The following is a 22,052-nucleotide window of genomic DNA, read 5'->3' as shown; positions in this document are numbered from 1 at the left end:
CCTCAATGGCTTTAATCTCCAACTGCCACAATTTTCTTTTTGTGCCTCGACTGTCATTCAGAGCATCTGCAGGAAGTAAAACCATAGAATGAAAATTTTCATTATTAACTCTTTTAAAAAAAGAGACATGCTGGGGGTGCCTGGGTGGCTCAGTCTGTTGAGCGTCTGCCTTCAGCTCTGGTCATGATTCCAGGCTCAGGTCATGATCCCAGGGTCCAGGGATGGAGCCCCACCTCAGGCTCCCTGCTCAGTGGGGAGCCTGCTTCTCCTCCCTCTGGCTGCAGCTCCCCCTGCTTGTGCACTCGCGCGCTCTCTCTCTCTGTCAAACAAATAAATAAAATCTTAAAAAAAGAAGACTTGCCTTACACTTTCTTATTTCCAACTAAAATCAAAACCGCCTCCTTTCCGTCCTTACAAAAGGGACCATAGTTCGTGGGAAATCAGTTGGACTCACTTCAAAATAACTGACATCAAGTTTCCTTTGGCCATTTTTGTGTGATGAAAGCCACTGCACACGCAATCAGGGGTCGTGAGAGCCAAGCTAAGCAATGAGTGTGTTATGAGCAATCTGGCATCTAACTAGATTTTGCTCCTGCAGTTACTTGACACAAACCATGACTTAATAAAAAATCTGAGCCTAAAATAAACTTTTTTTTTTTTTTTTTTTTTTTTGCTTCGAGCTTTCCCCCTCCTTTAAATCGAATTTCTGTAAACCCTCTCAGATCAGCCTCCCTCCCCAAGGCCAGAAAAATTCCAGGAGCAGGCCATGGTGCCCTCTGCTGCTCCGTCTTCTAGGGTTTCTCAGAAACCATCTACAACAGAACCCAGAGGCAGCCTTCCGGATGCCGCGGCCCGAAATAACCTGCAACGCGGCTGTTCCATTTCCCACCGGCCTGCCCTGCCGGAGCAGTCCCCCGGGTGCAGCCGCCGACAGGCGCCGGGGTCTGCCCGGTCTGCCGGGTCTGCCCCGGCCTCCCCCCGCGCAGTGCTCACCCACTGGAGGCGAGGCTTCCGGGTCTCGCGGCCCGCCCGCCGGGGCGCGGCTGAGGCTGTAGCTGCTGTAGCCGCGGTGCAGAGCGAACTTGCAGACGCTGCGGCCGCGGGCGGTGCAGTTGAAGAGGTAGCAGCCGAGCGCGGCGGCGGGGGGCGCGGGCCGCCGGGGCAGCTCCACCACCGCCACGGAGCAGCGCGGCTCGGAGCAGCAGGCCGCCAGGCACTGCCGCCAGTCCCGCACGGCCGCCGGCGCCGTCAGGAAGCTGGCGCCCGCCGCGAGCGAGTCCTTGGTGCGGATGATGGCGTCCGGCATGGCGCTGTAGCCGCCGCCGCCGCCGCCGCCGCCGCCGGGGCCCGGGCAGCCCTCCTGGGGGCCGCCGCCCGCGCGCAGCTCCAGCTCCAGCTCCTCCTGCGGCCGCTCCTGCTGCAGCTGCCGGCGGAACTCCTCCAGCAGCTGCTCCACCCCCGAGAGCTGCGCGTGCAGCTCGGACAGCGGCGCGGAGGGCGGTGCGGCCGCGCGGCCGCTCGGCAGCCACAGGCAGAGCAGCAGCAGCCCGCGCAGCGCCCGGTGCCGCGCCGAGCCCGCGCCCTCCCGGGAGGCGAAGACCATGGCGGCCGGCGGCTGAGGCGGCGAGCCTAGGCGGGGCCGCAGAGCGCGAGGAGGGCGGGCGGCGGGCGGGCGGCGGCCCCGGGCCCCTCCGGCGCGGCCGCGGCGGCCACTAGGCCCTGGCGCCTCACAGCGCGGCCTCCGCGGGGCCCGGCTGCACCCCCGAGGCCGCGGGCGCGCGGTCGCCGGCGGGAACCGCGGCCACGGGAGGCATAGCCGGCCCGGCCTAGCCCCGCCGCTCGCGCTTTCCGGCGGCTTCCGGGGGCGCCCTCCGCGGCGGCGAGACGGGCTCGGCGCGGATCAGCACCCGGCGTGTGAACAGTGACCGCGGCGGGGGCGGGGCCGCGCGGAGCCCCGCCCCCGCCGGCTCCCCGCGGAGCCCCGCCCCTAGCCCCGCCCCCCGCCGGCTCCCCGCGGAGCCCCGCCCCCCGCCGGCTCCCGCGCCGAGCCCAGCCCCGCCCCCGCCCCCCGCCGGCTCCCGCGCCGAGCCCAGCCCCGCCCCCGTCCCGCCCGCCTCGGGCTCGCGTAGGCGCCCTGCGCACGCGGGCCCCTGCAGGTCCGGGCGGGGCTTGTGTCTAGCCTCCCTGGGCTTTATTAACACGCCGGGTGCGCGCGGAGGTCAGCTCAGAGGGGAAGCTCAGACCTCCGTGACCTAGGCCGTGGTTGAACTGGGAAACCACCGGACACAGCCTTCGATCCTTCACCGCCCCTGACTGTTGTTGACATGTTAGGTTCCCCAGATGTACTTGACTAGCACAAGGTGGGCAATGATGATGAAAAATACAAAAAATCAAGTAGTCACAGTCATATGTCCACAGACATATCCGGAAATCTGAACACAGTCAATTACGAGGGCCTGATGAGTTATCTCTTTAAGTGTGTAGAGAGCCCTCCAGCTTCCATCATGTAAGATCTAGTGAAGATGTGTTTTATTTAATTAGATTTAGCAGATAATCTTTTCCTTTATGGAGGTACGATTGACATACAGCAAGTTAGCTTCAGGTGTGCACGATCATTTAACACTCTGCGTATATTGGGATGCCTGAGCGGCTCAGTGGTTGAGCATCTGCCTTTGGCTCAGGTCGTGATCCTGGGGTCCAGGAATCGAGTCCTGCATCAGGTTCCCCGCAGGAAGCCTGCTTCTGTCTCTGCCTCTCTGTGTCTTTCATGAATTAATAAATGAAAATATAAGAAAACCCCAAACCACTCGTATATTTGTTGACGGGTCACCACAGAAACGCCTGTCACCACACAGTTACAAAACTGAGCAGCAGTGGGTTTTTTTTTTTTTTTTTTTTTTAAGATTTTACTTATTTATTAGAGAGAGAGAAAGTGAAAGAGCAGGAGCAGGAGGGGGAAAAGAGGACAGAGAATCTCAAGCACACTCTGCAGTGAGCCCAGAGCCCAGAATGGGCTAGATCTCACGGGCCATGTCCCTGGATCCATGACCTGCAGATCATGACCTGAACAGAAACGAAGAGTGGCATAATAAGGTATATGGAAATCCATGAAATGAGATCATGACCTGAACAGAAACCAAGAGTGGCATAATAAGGTTTATGAAAAACTGCACATGAGAGTGGCAACTGCCTGCCAATAGCTTCTACATGTTATTTATTTCAGAGACTCTATTGATTCATTTTTTTTCTCCTGATTATAAAGCACGTTTTCTTGTTTTTTGGCATGTCCAGAAGTTTTTTCCCTTGGATGCATGAACTTTGTGGGTTTGTTTTTTAAGATTTTATTTGTTTCTTCATGGGAGGTACAGAGAGAGAGGCAGAGACATAGGCAGAGGGAGAGGGAGGCTCCCTGCAGGGAGCCCCATGTGGGACTCCATCCCAGGAGCCTGGGATCATGACCCGAGTGGAAGGCAGGCGCTCAACCACTGAGCCACCCAGGCATCCCTGGCTACATGAATATTGTAATTTGCACATTGTTCAATGTCTATACTTTTTAGGAGGGAAAGAGAAAAATAATTGGATAGGAATATAGCAGTTTATGATATATATATTTATATAAATTTTAGAGCTTATATTTAGGAACCTATTGCTTTCAGATCTAGAACAGAGATGGAGATAGAACTAGAAGGTAAAAATATAAAAGAAGAAAAAATAGTCCAATATTTCTTGCTATTCCATGAAAAGGAAAATTCATAGAGTTCCAGGGGGTGTGTATGTGTGTAACTTGAAGCTGAAATATTGGCCTCTTAGCCCTAAAGGGAGTGGCCCACTTTGGGCTGCAGGTTCTTCCACCTATGAGGTATTCACCCCACGCAACTACTTAAAGATGTCCTTGACAGCATAAGAATTCCTTTCACCTTACACATCAGAGAGCTCCAGTAAGCTTATGATAAGGAGAAACTGTCACTGATGATAAAAATAGACTCTGAAGGGTAGCATTCAAATCTTCTAAATACTAGCTATGATAAAAATAATTATTAATATGAAAAACAAACATGTATGGTAATAGGAGATAGCATTAACTAACAATTGTAATTGTAATTACTTCAAAGTTTGCCAAACACTTTCAGGTACATGATTTCATATGGCCTTCATGGAGATTTTAAGCTGGACACAGAACCTTCACTCCTGCCTTTGGGACAGTGAAAGAGAAATCAGTACAGAGTGAGACCCAGTTCACATGTTCCATGGGGGAGATAATGAGGGGGAGATGGGTGGGACAGTGTTTCTCAGGAGCATTCATTTCCAATCCTGCCAGCACTGCCAAAGATTTCCCCTCTATAACTTCACAAGAGGCTCCTTTTAAGAAAAGGGGACATGACTTAAAGTGTTTACTATTAACACTGGTTATGTCTTGCGTGTGAGATGGGAACAGTAGAGGGGAATACTCACTTCCTTTTTTTAAAAAAATTTTTGTTTACTTATGATAGAGAGAGAGAGGCAGAGACACAGGAGGGAGGAGAAGCAGGCTCCATGCCAGGAGCCCAACGCGGGACTCGAGCCAGGACCCGAGGATCACACCCTGGGCCGGAGGCAGGCGCCAAACCGCTGAGCCACCCAGGGATCCCTGGAATACTCACTTCTTTACCAGACTTCATATCAGCTGAAATTTTTATAATGAGCTTGTCATAAAGCATTTTTCATTAAGAAAAATAGGCTCCTCCTGCAGCAGCCATAATAAAGGGGTTTTAGGTGAAAATTCCAGAAAGAAAAAAAGAAACAATGTGCTTTGGACATCAGGTAACAGGAAGTGCAGGACCTCGGGAGAAGGGATACTAAGGAAGTGATCCTTCTCATTGCCCTGGCTTCCTGCCTGGAGAGGGATTCCAAACTGCAGGGCTGGGAGGGGAACCCAAAGGGAGCCTGGCAGTCTCTCTGAGCAGACAAAATGGAATTGAGAATTCAACTGGGGCCAGATGGCTAAAATCCATAGAGCAGAATACCAGAGGGGAGAGAGGTGCACAGAAAGGGCTCTGGAGGTCAGCAGAGACACCCCCACCCCCACCCCCTGCCCGAGCCTTCACCTTAGTACTGGTCAAGTGCATGCATGTGAGAAAACTATCCAAAGCCGGAGAACGAACCACTGAACAGAAACAGGCAGAACAATTTCCCAGCTGCACAGGTCTAGAAAGAGTTGATGCGCTGGGCAGCCTGAGTAGAGAAACCTGTAATTCCAGGGTACCCTGGGAGGAAGAGATTACAAAGAAGTGCAAGGACACCTTAGCTAGCAAGTGATAGGTATGTTCATGTTTTGACTGTGGTGATAGTTTCACTGGTGCAGGCATTTGTGAAAGCTCATTAGATTGTATACTTTAAGTGGGTATAGTTTATTTATTATTATTATTATTTTTTTTAATTTATTTATGATAGTCACAGAGAGAGAGAGAGAGAGAGAGAGGCAGAGACACAGGCGAAGGAAGAAGCAGGCTCCATGCACCGGGAGCCCGATGTGGGATTCGATCCCGGGTCTCCAGGATCGCGCCCTGGGCCAAAGGCAGGCGCCAAACCGCTGCGCCACCCAGGGATCCCAAGTGGGTATAGTTTATTGTCTTCAGTTACACTTTAATTAAACTGTGGGGGGAAAAACAGGTTTCTTTGCATGGTATAGTTGGAGGGAGATGGGCCGATTATGATTTGTGATAGAGGAAATAAATCATTGATCTCCTAGTTCTAGTTTTTCTCCTTTCATCTTTATCAGAAAGAAAATATCTCTGTTTTGAAAACCTAAACATCAAAACCTTATCAGTGGCTGCAGAATCTGTATATGAGGATACATATATCAGGTCTGTGGGCTGAAAAGATGGAGATGTGTTATTGCTTTATAAGATCATTAAGAGTAAAGTCCAGCAACTTGGGATTTGCTCATTATAGATCCATTTATGCAATGTTGGAAAAAGATTGTTATCCTAGTGACCACCATAAATGCTTTACAGGCATTAAGTAAGTTAAACTAGTGCACACAAAGTGCTTAGAATAGAATCTAACTCATGGTAGATGCTTGATAAATGCCAGTGATTATTATTATTATTACCAGCTCCACTTCTCAAAAACTACGGTCCACAGAAATGAAGGAGCTTCTCCAAGATCAGAGATGTGCAACCCCTGAATCCTGAATCTCCTACAACCTGCCAGCCAGAAGGTCATTATACTATGATTCCTCCTTGTCCACACCACTTCCCAGAGTCTACTCTGCCCACATCCCTGAAGGGACAGCTCCCGCTTCCAGGTGCCCCACCCCTGTCCACTCAGGGAACCGATAGTGAGCACCCTGCCCAATCTGAGCCAGTCAGATACTCCCTCCTAGGAATATTTTGTATTTTATATTATAGAATTGAGAAACAGATGGAATCAATGAGAAGAACACAGCTGGAAAGGCAAGTGTAAGAGCTCCATGTAAGAGGACGATGGAGCAGATAAACTGCTCAGCAGAGAGACAAATGGAGCAGTCAGGAGGGGCAAGCAGAGAACAGTGGACACATAGCCCTGAGGGAGGAACAGAGTGAAGACAGGAGCTGACAACTTTAAAGCCCCAGATGGCTTTCCTGAGTTCCCCCTTGGCCTTGTACTTGGGGTATTTGCATGGACTTATTACTTGCAGCCAAATGATCCAGGTTTGTCTGGATTAAATCTCTGCAGATTGCAAACAACAAGCCACTTCATATTGGCTTGAGGAAAAAAGGGCTGCTGTGCATAAACATGTAAGATGACTTGCAGACAGGGCCAGACCGGCAACTGGGTGGGAAGGAGGACTTGGACCCAAAGGTGGAGAGCCCTGAGCAACCAGGCAGCTGGTCTCCCAGGGGCTTCTTCTCTCTTCCAGGACCAAGTGGTCTTGGTCTTTCTGCACCCACGATTCCTGCCTCTCTCAGTATGGCATTTTCTGCCCTCCTTGTGCCAAGCCTCAGTTTACCTCCCCTCAATTCTAGCAATGCATGGAAACTGAGAGCAACGACTGCCAGTCCCAGGAGAAAGATTCTGTTGCTGCCAGTGTGAGTCCCCAGGTGCAGTTACCAACGTGCAGAGATCATGACAGACAAACATGGCCTCAGGCACTGCCTTCTCTTCCCCCCGCTAAGGATGGAGTGAGAGAAAGGACGGGGGAGGGAATTGGGGAAGATCCTAAAAAGTTGTCTTCTACATTGACTAAGGCAATGCCCAGCGTTTGCTTGGATGCTTCTATTGTTTTTTATTTTAAATTTAAGAAACACTTATTAAGAAGTGTTGTGTTAGGATGGCCAGGAACTGTTTTGAGTTTTGCCCAACTGACTTTTTGACTCACAACAACCTATGTCGCATATACGATGATTATCCCCATGTTTTTTTTTTTTTAAAGATTTTATTTATTCATGAGAGTCACAGAGAGAGAGAGGCAGAGACACAGGCAGAGGGAGAAGCAGGCTCCATGCAGGGAGCCTGATGCGGGACTCGATCCTGGGACTCCAGGATCATGCCCTGGGCCGAAGGCAAGTGCTAAACCACTAAGCCACCCAGGGATCCCTGGACTCTCACCATGTTTATAGGGGTTGGGAATATCCTACTTCACATATCAAAGCGATTCCATCTTCGGGCAACTCTACTATATTCATTAGGATGTTTTTCCTTCTATTCAATTATAATCTATTTGTAGCTTCCAAGTATTTGTCTCAGTTCATTTTGTGGGGTCTCTCAGAGCAATCTGTACCTTCTCCTGAGTGACAGTCCTTCGAATATTTAAAAACTGGCACAATATCTCCTCTGCAACTCAGCCTGGTAAATATAGCACCAACAGCAGCACCTGTGCCAATACTTACTGGTTGTGTGGCCTTGGGACAGGCCTACTCTCTTTAAACCCCAATACTCTCATCTATAATACAGAAACAATTGCATTACCTTACCTCCACACTTGTGGTGAGGTGGGTAGATACTGGTTTGGTGGCCAGGAGTGTTAGGGGGAAGGAATATCTGGGGGTGAGGTGGGGTGTGATGTGTAAGGGACAGGGACAGTGGGTGAGAATTGCCTAGATGCCAGAGAAAACCCACCAGCAAAGCCCCTCTATTGCTCACTCCATCACCCTCCCTTTTGCACATGTTCATTTGCCTGTCGGCTCCACCATTTTCTCCCATTGACCAAGAATTCCCAGCCTGTCATTTGCAATCATCTTTTGAGACCTTTGTGATAACCGTGCCTTTAAGTTTTGTATGTCATGGGTGTTCACTTGCTAGGCCTGCTGTAACAAAGTTCCACAAAAATGGTTCTGCACTCAATCCCAGTGATGGTGGAGGAGAAAGGTCCCAGCACCAATGAGCAACTTTCCAGACACTAGCTGTATATCCTACAATTTAATTCAATTCTAACACTGTCTATGTGGAGATAGCGTTAGATCCCACATGTCAAGGGTTCAGTCCTACAAGGCTCCCTGACACACCACCCTTCAGATACCAGATGCAAGTCCAGACCGTCACCCATGCTTCTTCTGACCGACCAATAATCCCCTCCTTGGATTTCATTAATTTGTGAGAGCAGCTCATAGAACTTAGAAAAAACACTTTTCTTAGTGCATCACCAGTTTATTGTAAGTGGATAACTTAGGAACAGCCAGAGGGAAGAGATGCACAGGGCAAAGTATGGGGAAGGGCACAGAGCTTCCATGTTCTTTTCTAGAACATCAGTCCCGCAGTAAGTTCACTGATCCAGAAGTTCTCTGTACTCCAACTTCTTGGGTTTCTATGGAGACTTCATTACATAAGTAAGATTAATTAAATCAGTGGCTCAGGAGCTCTGAGTAGCTGAGTCTTGCTCTCTAGTACTGAACAGTCTTTGGACTTTAGAGGAAAAAAGAAAGTATTTATGCTAGACTCTGGATCAGATTATCTTGAATCTACCCCCTGCCTAGTGTCTCCTGATTTAAGACATTTCCCATCAACTCTTTTCCTCATCATTAATTTTTGCCTAATCTCCTCTTTCTTCTGTCACGACAGCAAAAGCAATGTCAAGAAATGCCAAAGGCAACAAAGTAGGGCTGTGTCATAAGCACACTAGCTCTCTTTATTCTTAGGTGCTGATTCTTCCTCTGGTGGGGAGACCTATGAGACACAGTGGGGAGGCTCTCCCCAAAGGTGGAGGAAGCATGGGAGGATACATTTTTACTCCATATCTCTAACACAGTCTTTCCTGGGCCTGCCCTGCCTTCCATCTCCCCTGAACTCAGCGTGGACTTCAATATTCACCAGGTGGACCCTGCCCTGTCCCTGTCCAGACCTGTAGCCCTTCAGTAGCAGACTCAGGTAGCCTAAAACAAGCTGGCATAGTTCCAAATCCCAGGTGTCCGTGGAGGCCCACCTTCCTTTAAATCCTCATTGTTGAGACCTAGTTTCTAAAATGGGTCATCTGCCTTCCTCCCTGCTCACTAATTCCCTTTGTGGCTGGGCATCTAGCCTAAACTCCAGCCTGCTTGGTTGAGGCAGGTAAGTCATCTTCAGGCACCTTCCATCAGGGGCGAAAGGCAGAGAACCCCGTGTCTGCAGCTCTGTGCATGGCATCCCCCACCCTATGAAGAGATCACCTGGATCCATCATGCTACTTCCCGTGCCCACATCTGCATATGTTTATTCCCTGGGCTCCTGCTGCCACCCTGCCACCCACCAGGTGGGCCCCTAAGGCAGCAGCCTGGTGTGACTTAAGCCAACATTTGCCAAGCATGTTTGGATACTCTTACTTTGTAAGTTCACATTTCACTTCAGAGTCCAGCTTTTAAAAAGAAATAAGCCTCAACCTTCTTGGGGCTTCCTGCCCTTTTTCACTGCTCTAAGATAGTGAGGCTTCATCATGGCTTAGAACTGAGCCTGTCCAGGTCAAAATTACTTTGTGATAGGAGGCTCGTATTTTTTATCAGGAGACAGTGAAGGGGCAGATGTGAAACTCAGAGGCTCTTCTCCTTGATTCTTTAATTTTTTTTTTCTTGAGAAAGAGAGAGAGAATGAGCAAGCAGGGGAGGGGCAGGGGGGAGAGAATCTTAAGCAGGGTTCCCATGATCCTGAGATCAGGACCTGAGCCAAAATCAAGAGTTGGAAGCTCAACTGACTGAAGCACCTGACCAAAAGTCTACCAGGAAATCTGTGACTGACTCATTCTACACACACACACACACACACACACACACACACACACACACGGAAGGCATTCAATCTCCTCCCAGGAGAATTATGTGTCTGTGCCACCCAGCTCAGTTACTTGTCTTATCCAGAATGTCCTTCCAGTGCTCCAAGAACCCTTCTTTTTGAGACCTTCCTGAGACATTCAGCTCTCTAACATTCTCTCCCTGCTCTTTAATGATCTGGTTGGTGCTGGAATCAATGTCCAGTGATCTTCACCAAATCAAAGATGAGAGAAATCTATCCATAAAAACAGAATCCACGATCCACTGGTGTGTCCACCTGCCTCAGGTTTACTGAGCATCTTGACTTGGAAGGTGGGAAGACCATCCCTTCAACAGCTACAGAGATCACTCGACAGAATCCTTAGGGCCCAACATGTCCTATAATTTGTGTCCAGAACATCTATATTCTCTCTATGCACATTCCAAGCTACTGCTCTAAGTCCGGTTCTTATTGTCAGTTAGGTTTTCTGGGCCCCTGAGGTAGGACCAATTCAGTTTTTCCACAGCAGCAAAGCTGCCCATCTCCTCTCAACATCTATTCTCCTGCCCACCCCATGGTCTTCAGGGCCTGCGTCCCAGCACACCTTTTCTTGGGCCCACACTTTCTCCAGCTCAATATTAGTCAAGATCATCAGGAGTCCTTGATCTACCACTAACACCTCCTCCACCACTGGGCACATACACATCCCCTTGTCACATATACTTTCTCCCCTACACTCAAGCCTGCTTGCTGCACCCTCTGCAAAGACACACAGGTTCCTTCCTTTAGTTGTACCTTTGCTTTTCATTGACTGCATGTGATGGTTAGTGGGCTGTTGCTGGGGCAGGGGGAGATCTTCCTTCTTTTTCTATCTTCCTTTCTTTAGTGGGGGGGGGGGGTTTAAAAGATTTATTTATTCATTTATTTTTAATTATTTTTCAAAATTTAAATTCAATTAAGTAACATATAATTATTATTAGTTTCAGAGGTAGAGTTCAGTGATTCATCAGTTGCATAACACCCAGGGATCAGTATATCAAGTGCCTTCCTTAATGTCTATCACCCAGTTACCTAATCCCTCCACTCCCCTCCCCTCCGGCAAGCTTCAGTTTGTTTCCTTCTCCTTTTTTTTTTTTAAGATTTTATTGATTTATTCATGAGAGACACAGAGAGAGAGAGAGAGAGAGAGGCAGAGACACAGGCAGAGGGAGAAGCAGGCTCTTTGCAGGGAGCCCGATGTGGGACTTGATCCGGGTCTCCAGGATCACGCCCTGGGCTGAAGGCGGTGCTAAACCGCTGAGCCACCCGGCCCGCCCATTCAGTTTGTTTCCTAATTAAGAAACACCGTAAGTCTTATAGTTTGCCTCCCTCTCTGATTTCATCTTGTTTTATTTTTCCCTCCCTTCCCCTATGATCCTCTGTTTTTTTTCCTTAAATTCCACATATGAGTGAAATCATGTGATAATTGGCTTCTCTGACTGACTTCTTTTACTTAGCATGATACCCTCTAGTTCCATCCACATCCTTGCAAATGGCAGGATTCATTTTTGGATGGCTGAGTAATATTCCATTGTGTATATATACCACCTCTTCTTTAGCCGTTCATCAGTCGATGGACATCTGAGCTCTGTCCATAGTTTGGCTATTGTGGACATGGCTGCCATAACCATTTGGGTGCAGGTGCCCCTTCGGATCACTACATTTGTATCTTTGGGGTAAATACTCAGTAGTGCAATTGCTAGGTTATAGGGTAGCTCTGTTTTCAACTTTTTGAGGAACCTCCATACTGTTTTCCTGAGTAGCTGCACCACCCTGCATTCCCACCAACAGTGGAAGAGGGCTCCTCTCTCTGCATCCTTGCCAACATCTGTCATTTCCTGACTTGTTAACTTTAGCCATTCAGACTACTGCTGTGAGGCAGTATCTCACTGGGGTTTTCACTTGTAGTTCCCTGATGCTGAGTGATGTTCAACACTTTTTTCACGTGTCTATGAGCCATTTGTATGTCTTCTTTGGAGAAATGTCCGTTCATGTCTTCTGCCCATTTCTTGTTAGGATTATTTGTTCTTTGGGTGTTGAGTTTGGTAAGTGTCTTAGAGATTTTGGATACTAGCCTTTTATCTGATAAGACTTTGCAAATATCTTCTCCCATTCCATAGGTAGCCTTTTAGTTGTGTTGACTGTTTTCTTTGCTGTGCAAAAGTTTTTTATCCCGATCAAGTCCCAATTGTTCATTTACGCCTCTGTTTCCCTTGGCTTTGGAGATGTGTAGAGCAAGTAGTAGGAGTGGACGAAGTCATAGAAGTTGCTGCCTGCATTCTCCTCTAGGATATATTTATTTAAAAGATTTTATTTATTTATTCATGAGAGCCATAGAGAAAGAGAGAGGGATGCAGAGACACAGGCAGAGGGAGAAGCCGGCTCCACGCAGGGAGCCCAACATGGGACTCGATTCCAGGTCTCCAGGATCAGGCCTTGGGCTGAAGGTGGTGCTAAACCGCTGAGCCACCAGGGCTGCCTCCTCCTCTAGGATTTAGATGGATTCCTGACATTTAGGTCTTTCATCCATTTTGAGTCTATTTTTGTGTAGGGTATAAGAAAATGGCTCGGTTTCATTCTTCTGCATGTGGCTGTCCTATTTTCCCAAAGCCATTTGTTGAAGAGACTGTCTTTTTTCCATTGGATATTCTTTCCTACTTCGTCAAAAATTAGTTGACCATAGAGTTGAGAGTCCAGTTCTGGGTTCTCTATTCTGGTTCATTGATCTATGCATCTGTTTTCGTGCCAGTTCCATACTGTCTTGATGATTACAACTTTGTGATCCAGCTTGAAGTCCGGAATGGGATGCCTTCTGCTTTGGTTTTCTCTCTCAATATTGTTTTGGCTATTTGGGGTCTTTGTTGGTTCCATACAAATTTTAGGATTATTTGTTCCAGCTCTGTGAAAAAAGTTGATGGTATTTTGCTAGGGATTGCATTGAATATATAGATTGCTCTGAGTAGCATAGACATTTTAACAATATTTCTTCTTCCAATGCATGAGCATGGAATGTTTTTCCATTTCTTTGTGTCTTCCTCAAGTTCTTTCATGAGTGTTCTATTGTTTTCTGAATATAGATCTTTTTACCTCTTTGATTAGGTTTATTGCCAGGTATCTTATGGTTTTTGATGCAGTTGTGAATTAAATCAATTCCTTAATTTCTCTTTCTTCTGTTTCATTGTTAGTGTATAGAAATTCAACTGACTTCTGTGCATTCATTTTATATCATGAGACTTGGCTGAATTCCTGTATTGGTTCTAGCAATGTTTTGGGGGATCTTTTAGGTTTCTACATAGAGTATCTTGTGAGAGTTAAAGTTTGTCTTCTTCTTTGCTGATTTGGATGCTTTTTTCTTCTTCTTTTTGGTGTCTTATTGTGAGGCAAGGACTTCCAGCATTAGGTTAAACAACGGTGGTGAGAGTGGACATCCCTGTCGTGTCTTGGCCTTAGGAGAAAAGCTCTGTTTTTCCCCATTGAAAATCATACTCAGGGATCCCTGGGTGGCTCAGAGGTTTGGCGCCTGCCTTTGGCCCAGGGCAGATCCTGGAGTCCCGGGATCGAGTCCCATGTCGGGCTCCCGGCATGGAGCCTGCTTCTCCCTCCTCCTGTGTCTCTGCCTCATGTCTCTTTCTCTATCATAAATAAATAAATAAATCTTTAAAAAAAAAAAAAAAGAAAATCATACTCATTGTGAGTCTTTCATATATGGCTTTTATGATATTGATGTATGTTCTCTCTATCCATACATGGCAGAGAATTTTTATCAAAAGAGAATGCATATTTTGTCAATGCTTTTTCTGCATCTATTGAGAAGATCATATGGTTCTTGTCCTTTCTTTCATTATGTTATATATCACATGATTGGTTGGTGAATGTTGAAGCACCCTTGCAGCCCAGGAAAAAAATCTCACTTGGTGTGCTTATAGCAGCAATGTCCACAATTGCCAAAATATGGAAAAAGCCTAGGTGTCCATTGATGGATGAATGGATAAAGAAGAGGTGGTATATATACACAATGGAATATTACCCAGCCATCAAAAAGATGACACCTTGCCATTTGCAATGATGTGGATTGAACTAGAGGGTATTACACTAAGCAAAATAAGTCAGTCAGAGAAAGACAAATACCATATGATTTCACTCATACTTGGAATTTTTTTTTGCTCTTTTTTATTTTATTTTTTTTAAATTAATTTTTATTGGTGTTCAATTTACCAACAAAACACCCAGTGCTCATCCCATCAAGTGTCCACCTCAGTGCCCGTCACCCATTCCCCTCCAACACCCGCCCTTCTCCCCTTCCACCACCCCTAGTTCCTTTCCCAGAGTTAGGAGTCTTTATGTTCTGCCCCCTTCCTGATATTTCCCAACATTTCTTTTCCCTTCCTTTATATTGCCTTTCACTATTATTTATATTCCCCAAATGAATGAGAACATACTCATACTTGGAATTTAAGAAATAAAACAGTTGAACATAGGGGAAGGAAAGGAAAAATAAAATAAGATGAAAACAGAGAGGGAGGTAAACCATAAGAGACTCTTACTCATAGGAAACAAACTAAGAATTGCTGGAGGGGAGGTGGTTGGGGGCATGGGACAATTTGGTGATGGGCATTAATGAGGGCCTTTGATGTAATGAGCACTAGGCGTTATATGTAACTGATGAATCACTAAATTCTACCCTTGAGCCAAAACAAAACAAAACCCGGGCAGCTTCCTTGTTCAAACTCTTTTATTTGTGGGCAAATAGCTTCCTTTTGTAAATTTAAAAAAAATGACCATGCCAACACATTGTAAGAGCCCCTTCAAGGGCCATGGGAGGAGTCAGTGCAAAGAAGGTTTTCTGAAGCTGAAGCTTCATTAGCTTCTTAGCAAACCCACCTGTGGTAAAAGATCATATTTAACCTTGGCAGTCAGATTGTCATTAATGTCAGTTTTTGCCACCAAAGGTTGGTCTTACTTTGTAGTTCCCTCATGGTCCAGAGAAGAAACTTCTGATAATGGAACAGCTATTATGACATTACAAAAATTGTTGAATACATCATGCTATCCTCCTAGATCAAAAAATTTTTTCATCAAAAAGCCAGAGGAGGGTAGCTCGCCTGGGTGGCTCAGCGATTTAGTGCTGCCTTCAGCCCAGGTCATGATCCTGGAGTCCCAGGATCAAGGCCCACGTCGGGCTCCCTGCATGGAGCCTGCTTCTCCCTCTGCCTGTGTCTTTGCCTTTCTCTCTCCCTCTCTGTGTGTGTCTCTCATGGATAAATAAATAAAATCTTAAAAAAAAAAAAATTTAGAAAAAAAAAGCCAGAGGAATCTTGGGGTAGATTGCAACAAAACAACACCCTCCCCAGGATATAGATCTTAAACCCTTCCCCACTTCAGGAGTAGATCCTTGGCTTGCCCCTCCCCTCACTGCACTATTGTGCTGCCTGTACCAACTTTTACCATACCAACATCAGAATAACTCTAGCCCCAATATGAGGTGTGGAGACTCAACACTAAGAAAGATCTCATTTCTTTGTAGAGATGGATCAGTGGACAAGGGCTTGGATGAGACCCATGGCTCACCTCTCCCAAGTCCTTAGTAGACTACATTCTCCCCCACAGCTCGAGGCAAGCTTGCTATACACTTACTTGATATGCAGAAGTAATTAGGACTGAACTGATCACTACTAGGATGATCCATAGCCTTTTCAGGATGGATGAAGACTGATTGGCAATTGGGACAGTTATTGATGGTGCTAAAACAAACAAAAAATAGAAGCCCTGTCAAACCTAAAAAAAAAACAAAACAAAACACTGTCCTGATAATTGCCAGAGGGAATGATTTCCAGGTAAAGGGAATTAAGTATCCACTTATTCTGATGAGTGCTGAGTAATGCATAGAATTATTGAATCATTATATTGTATGTGTGAAATTAATATATACTGTAAGTTAATTATATTGTAATAAAAACAAATAAAATACCTTCTTGAACACTTACCTTCCCTAGGCAACCTATGGCATGCCCAAATTGATTCATGCTGTGGCACTCTATCAGATCCAGGTTGTGCCCTATCCTCATGGAGCTCATATTCCTACTGAGGGAGACAGCTGATGTCCATCTGGTTATCACACAGTTTTATGTGTTCACTGTGGGCAGAACTTTATGAGGGTGACAGAACTGAGGATGCTTCATTCTGTCTGGGGGAAGTTGTGAGGGCTTCCTAGGAAGTGACATTTGTGCTGGTTAAAGGATAAATAAAACAGAGGAAGAAGAGAGGGCTGGAAGCACAATGATATTTATAGGTTTGGGGACTGCCTAGCAGTGCAGGGTGACTGGATCATTGGTTAGCAGGGAAGAGGGCCCCTGAGCAGAGGGAGGGGAGACAGAAAGGAGCATAGGCAGGAGGGCCTATGGCAGTCACTGACTTTCCAGTCCACCAAGAGATCAGTCAGGCAACTGATCCATCAAACCTCCAATTGCACACACATCCTCCTATCCACACAGGGAAGGCATTAGACCTATAAAGAGAGCTGCTGCAAACCTCCTTACCGTGCTCATTTAGTTACCTGAAGGCTCCAGCATTTTCTCCCAATGTTCTAAGAATTCCTGAAGCCATTGATTGCAGTCTCCCATTGAGATCCTCCTGAAATAGTCTGCCATTCCCTTACTCTCCCACTCCTCCTTGATACCTCCGGCTCCAGGATTCACGACTGTCCAGCTTATTTTCATTGCATCAAAAAGAGGGTCATTTGTCTGCTGATATTGAAGTGCTAGGACGCAGCAGTGCATCATTCTGCTTCACGCTGACAAGACAGCAGTTTGTGCAGTGTGGGAGGACCTGCAATCCACACACAGTCATTGGCTTGGACTCTTTGAGCTCCCTAATCTCCCAGTAGGTCCAGCGTGTCTCTGAGGTGGGACCTATGTTGACGTTTTGTACATGAGCCCCTTCCCTGCATGTACTGTGCTCTTTCCCTCTCTTGCTGACTGCCTCCATCTCCCCAGCCCCTTCCTCTACTTACCCTTGGTCATGTTCTCCAGTTTGATGTCAGGCAGGATCATCCTGAGCTCTTGCCCCACATCTGCCAGCATCTGGGTCAATTCTGTCCATGCTTTGGTGGCATTTACCTTCTTCCCCAGGAGACCTAAAGGTCTGACCTTGCTGCTATCACTGTCATACTGAAGGAAAGGCTTTTTATCCACTGAGCCCTGCACTTCATACCGAGGGTGTTCAGGTCTGGCCTGAGATTTGACGGTGAAGTTGAGGCAGAGAGAATGAGCATCTGTGAAAGAAAAAGGCAACTGGGGTCCCAAGACTCTCTGAAAGGCCTACTGCAGAGAAAGGGGTCTCCATCCCAGCACCCTCCATCTTCTGCATCCTTAGTCCCCATCTCTTATGGCTGAGCTTCAGTAAAGCACTTTGATACTACCTGCCATAGAGCCCTCGAAGGGCACATACTGTTACCAGAAGGATATATGTGACAAATACTTTAAGTGACATCTGCCAAGTTCTTAGGTAGAGAAACTACAAGGCACTGTCTGCCCTCCTGGGACTTGAAATCTAGCTAACAGAGAGGACTTTCAACAGAAAGGGAAAAAAAAAGACAGCATAGGATGCATGCCAGATTCATGATGGTTCCTGGGTAACCTGAAGAGGCTTTCTGGAGTAGAAGGTGGGAACTGGCAGGAGACAGAGAGCTGCCCTATGGGAGGAGCACAGTACAGGCAGAGTGCCTTAGGCTGGGGTCCCTGTCCTTAAGAGCACAAGGATACAGGCGGCTTCTTCCAAGGGGCCGCAGGTTAGCTGCGTATGTTGAAGGACACAACCAGTGGAATTGCTACCTTTTGCAAGATTGAAATCATGGCAGGTCCAGAAACTGATGCCCAATTCCATTTTACTAGCATCAAAAAATATTTCAACTCTTATACTCTCACAGGTAGAATGAATAGTGTATTGGCCGCATAAGGAGGCATTGCTTTGAAGATTTTATACTTCAAATTAAGGCCTAAAAAAACACCAGCTGTGAAAGCAACATAAATGGACTTTAACGTGGACCTCATCTGTTAAGTTCCCATGCTTGGAGAAGCTAATGTCAACTCATCATGTGATACTCAATTTGTACAATAAATTATGAACCTGGAAAAAAAAAAGAGCACAAGGATAGCTTGGCACTTGCCTGAGACATGGGGAAGCCCCATGTCTTCCTCCCCTTTCTTATCTCCCCAGCCAGGTCCCCAGATCCCAGGATACTCACAGTCTTCAAGGCTTGTGCCAGTGGCAGCAATGACAAAAGACCTGCAATGTAAGATACTGGCCACATTCCTGATAAGCACACCCTTGGAGAGTAAGAGGCAGGAAGTGGCTGTGGGGCAGGTACCTCCCAAAGTCATCACATCAACATGGTTGACGGCTCTGCTGGAATCAGACAGGAGCAAGGGGTGCCGAGGGAAAGTTTTGTACATGGTCAAAATATGATTACTCATTTAAAAAAAAAAAAGAAAAGACATCACAAAGCAAAGTTCACCACTCTCCTCAAAACCCCTTCCAGTGTGAGTGCGACTGTTGACGATAAAGTGAGTTCCTTTCCTCTCCACCCGTCACCCCCCTACCCCCCACTCCCATCACCAACTTCCTATTCCTGTCTTCCCACTGCCTCTTCTCCTCTCCCTGATTTTCCCATCTCCTCCTCCATCTCCCCACATTTTCTCCCCTCTCCCCTCTCCCACCCCTTCCTTGTCTACTGGATCGCTTCCCTCATAACTGATAGAGATTCACTTTCACCAAGTGCACACTGGTTAATTGAAGTAGCTGGAGACACATAGCACCTGGTCTATCATCAAAGATGAGTTGACGATCGAGTCCAAAATCCCCTGGGAGCCAAGACTTATGGACCCAAGAAAAGCCAAGTAGTTCATCATTAGAAAAAGTCTTAGGGCTCTGGCTTTGGAGTGTGAAAATTAGTCTAAGAACAAAGATTTGGTGTCACTTTGAAATTTCTCATGTCATTTTTCTCTTGAAAGTTCCTCTTAATTAAAAGACCCGATGTTTTTAAGCCCATTTCCCCCCTCACTTTTACAGCTGTCCCACCTATTCCATCCAATGATCTTAGCCAGCTTGGGCTGCTATAACAGAATAGCATGTGCCAGGTGGCTTAGAAAGTAAATATCTATTTCTCAGTTCTGGAGGCTGGGGAGTCTAAGATCAAAAGGCCAGAAGATCTGGAGTCTAGTGAGGACCCCTTCCCAGCTTGCACACAGCAGTTTTCTCCTTGTGTCTTCACCTGGCAGAGAGAGGCAGGCTACAACAAGCAATTCTGAGTGTCTTTAAAGCCTATAGAGGCTCCACCAATTACTTCCAAAAGACTCCCATTCTATTACCTTCATGTTGGGGATTTCAACATGAATTTTGGAGGGACAAATTCAGTCCATAAAATCATCTGTCCATCACATTTAAGTTCTCACTATGTGCCTGGCCTACTGCTGGCTATTTAAAATGCAAGTCACATCCATTTGGTAATAAATTGTGAGTCAGATTATAGGGCTTTCCTGATATCTATTAAGTGTGTCTGCATTACTGGCCTTCTTTTATCCAGATCAAACATGTTAGAGTAGGCAGTTAATTTTTAACCAAATAGCTGGAGGTCACCAATGAGGAAGTCAGGGGCAACTCTTAGAAATGTAAGAAGCCTGCCTGGTCGCACTGCACTTCAGGAGAAGCTGAAGCCAAATCAAACCAGCCAGGCTCAAGATGGTGGTGCCAAGACAAGGAACTCCTGACCAAACAAGAAGAAAAAGCAGGAAATCCCTACACCAAGTAATAAATATTCCACCTCTAGTTAACAACTGTCAACCCCTGTGCGTGCACACACTCTCTCTCTCTCACCTGCTCTCACATTTCAAGAGTATCACTTTAATAGCCTTTCCTGCTTATGTCACTCATCCCGTGTGTTGCATGTCTATCCTTGATTTCTTTCTCTGGACAAGACCAAGAACCTTTAGTGACTCCTTGGGATGGTCTGGGTTGAGGCCCCAGGGCCCAGGGTCTCCCTAAATCACCCAGCAACAAACAAACTTCAAAGAAAGTAGCCATAGACTATGTGCAGGATTTTCTCTCTGGGAAAAGGGGGCTGTTTGCCCAGAGGAATCAGGGTCTGTGTGTCTGAAGGGGCTGGTAATTACATCCAATGTTCCCTGGCAAGTGAAGTTGGATAACCTCCATCTGAGAACATGTTTCTACCCCCTGTCCTGGCAGAAGGATCACAGATTCCTGTAGAGCCCGTTCTTTTTTTTTTTCTTAAAGATTTTATTTATTTATTCATGAGAATACACAGAGAGGAGAGAGAGAGGCAGAGACACAGGCAGAGGGAGAAGCAGGCTCCATGCAGGGAGCCTGATGTGGGACTCGATCCTGGGTCTCCAGGATCACGCCCTGAGCTGTAGGCAGCGCTAAACCGCTGAGCCACCGGGGCTGCCCTAGAGGATGTTCTGTGTATACCTTGCTACCTGTGGGCAGGGAGGGTGACAGCTGCTAGTACTTCTAGAGTGGCAGGTCCATGAATAGAGTATGTGTGACATGACTACATTAGCTTCTTTCAGGGGCCAGTATTTTCCATAAGCCACTGAGTAAATGTGTTTGAGGTCCCAAATCTAAGCCTAAGCTGGAGGCAGTACCTTGAATTCACACGAAGACGTAAACAGCACTGGTGAAGGCAGCTACATGGTAAAGACGACAGACACTACAAATTTACTCTTTTTGTAATTAATTATTTTCTATTGATTTTTGGAAAAATTGAGACGTACCCGACATATAACATTGTATTAATTTCAGTTTACAACATAATGACTTGATGTCTGTAAATTCGCTACCTGATTTATTTTTTATTTATTTATTTATTTATTTATTTATTTATTTATTTTTTAAGATTTTGTTTATTTATTCATGAGAGACACAGAGAGAAGCAGAGACACAGGCATAGGGAGAAGCAGGCTCCATGCACCGGGAGCCCGACGTGGGATTCGATCCCGGGTCTCCAGGATCGCGCCCTGGGCCAAAGGCGGGCGCTAAACCTCTGCACCACCCAGGGATCCCTCACTACCTGATTTAAAAGAAAATTGCCTAAGCACCAATGATAAACCTGTTTGGTTTAAAATGTATGTGGGTTTAAAATGTATAGAGAAATAATCTGTATAACAGTAATGGCACAAAGGGGGAGGAAATCAAATGATAATGGCGCAATGTTGGTGTTATTCTGAACTAGATTGGTTTAGGTGGACTCGCTAATTGTAATCCCCAGGGCAACTAGTTAAGAAAAAGAAAAAAGAATAGAGGAAAAGAAACAGCAAGGGGATAGGAAATAGTTAAGAGGCAAGTGGTTTATTGGGCATGGACCCCGTAGAATATAAAAGATGAGGGAACTAGAATTGTCCAAGGAAAAACTGTAGATCATTATGCAGGTTTGGATACAGTGTTCAGAAGGGAAACTCTAAAACAGAAAAGACTAAGTCAGAAGGAGCAGACCACCATCCATGCCTATCTAGCAAAGTTCCCTACCGGCTCCTCATCCATAATGGTTTCCATCCGTAATGGTTTCCACACTTCATCCATGAACCTCCATAGTCACAGGCACAGAGGCCTATGCCCCCACACATGTACCCCTCATCTCACACCATCACCCACACTGACTCCATCTCCATAATCTGAGGACATAAAGGAGGGTTCCCATTTCTCCACATCTTCTTCCACATGCTCCAGACATCAGTGTCTTGTCTTCTTGATGCTAGCCATCCTAGTAGATGTGAAGTGATATCTCTTTGTGGTTTTGATTTGCATTTCCTTGGTGTCTCACCATA

At 46.5% G+C, this 22,052-nt stretch overlaps 2 protein-coding genes and 1 pseudogene across 2 annotated transcripts in view; 1 reads left to right on the top strand and 2 right to left on the bottom strand.

Moving 5' to 3' along the window:
* The window catches only part of LRP11 (LDL receptor related protein 11), a 48,473-nt gene extending 46,575 nt beyond the window's left edge, over positions 1-1,898 (bottom strand). Inside the window, exon 1 of the mRNA XM_025997815.2 lies at positions 994-1,898. Coding sequence (XP_025853600.2) covers positions 994-1,603 — 610 coding nt within the window. The 5' untranslated portion in view covers positions 1,604-1,898. The remainder of the gene's footprint in view (positions 1-993) is intronic.
* RAET1E (retinoic acid early transcript 1E) lies at positions 1,630-17,639 on the bottom strand. The gene is given in 6 exon segments (XM_072748105.1): positions 1,630-1,889; positions 15,850-15,924; positions 16,769-16,945; positions 16,948-17,040; positions 17,225-17,485; positions 17,633-17,639. Coding segments are annotated over 6 exon segments (873 nt in total).
* Positions 17,640-18,000: 361 nt separating this feature from the next.
* On the top strand, positions 18,001-18,346 carry LOC112919438 (ATP synthase membrane subunit K, mitochondrial pseudogene; annotated as a pseudogene).
* The last annotated feature ends 3,706 nt before the right edge of the window (positions 18,347-22,052 follow it).

The sequence above is a fragment of the Vulpes vulpes genome, chromosome 1 (assembly GCF_048418805.1).
Source record: "Vulpes vulpes isolate BD-2025 chromosome 1, VulVul3, whole genome shotgun sequence".
NCBI classification, from domain to species: Eukaryota; Metazoa; Chordata; class Mammalia; order Carnivora; family Canidae; genus Vulpes; species Vulpes vulpes.
The sequence above is the reverse complement of the archived record's forward strand: the minus strand, read 5'-3'. Positions and strand labels throughout refer to the sequence as shown.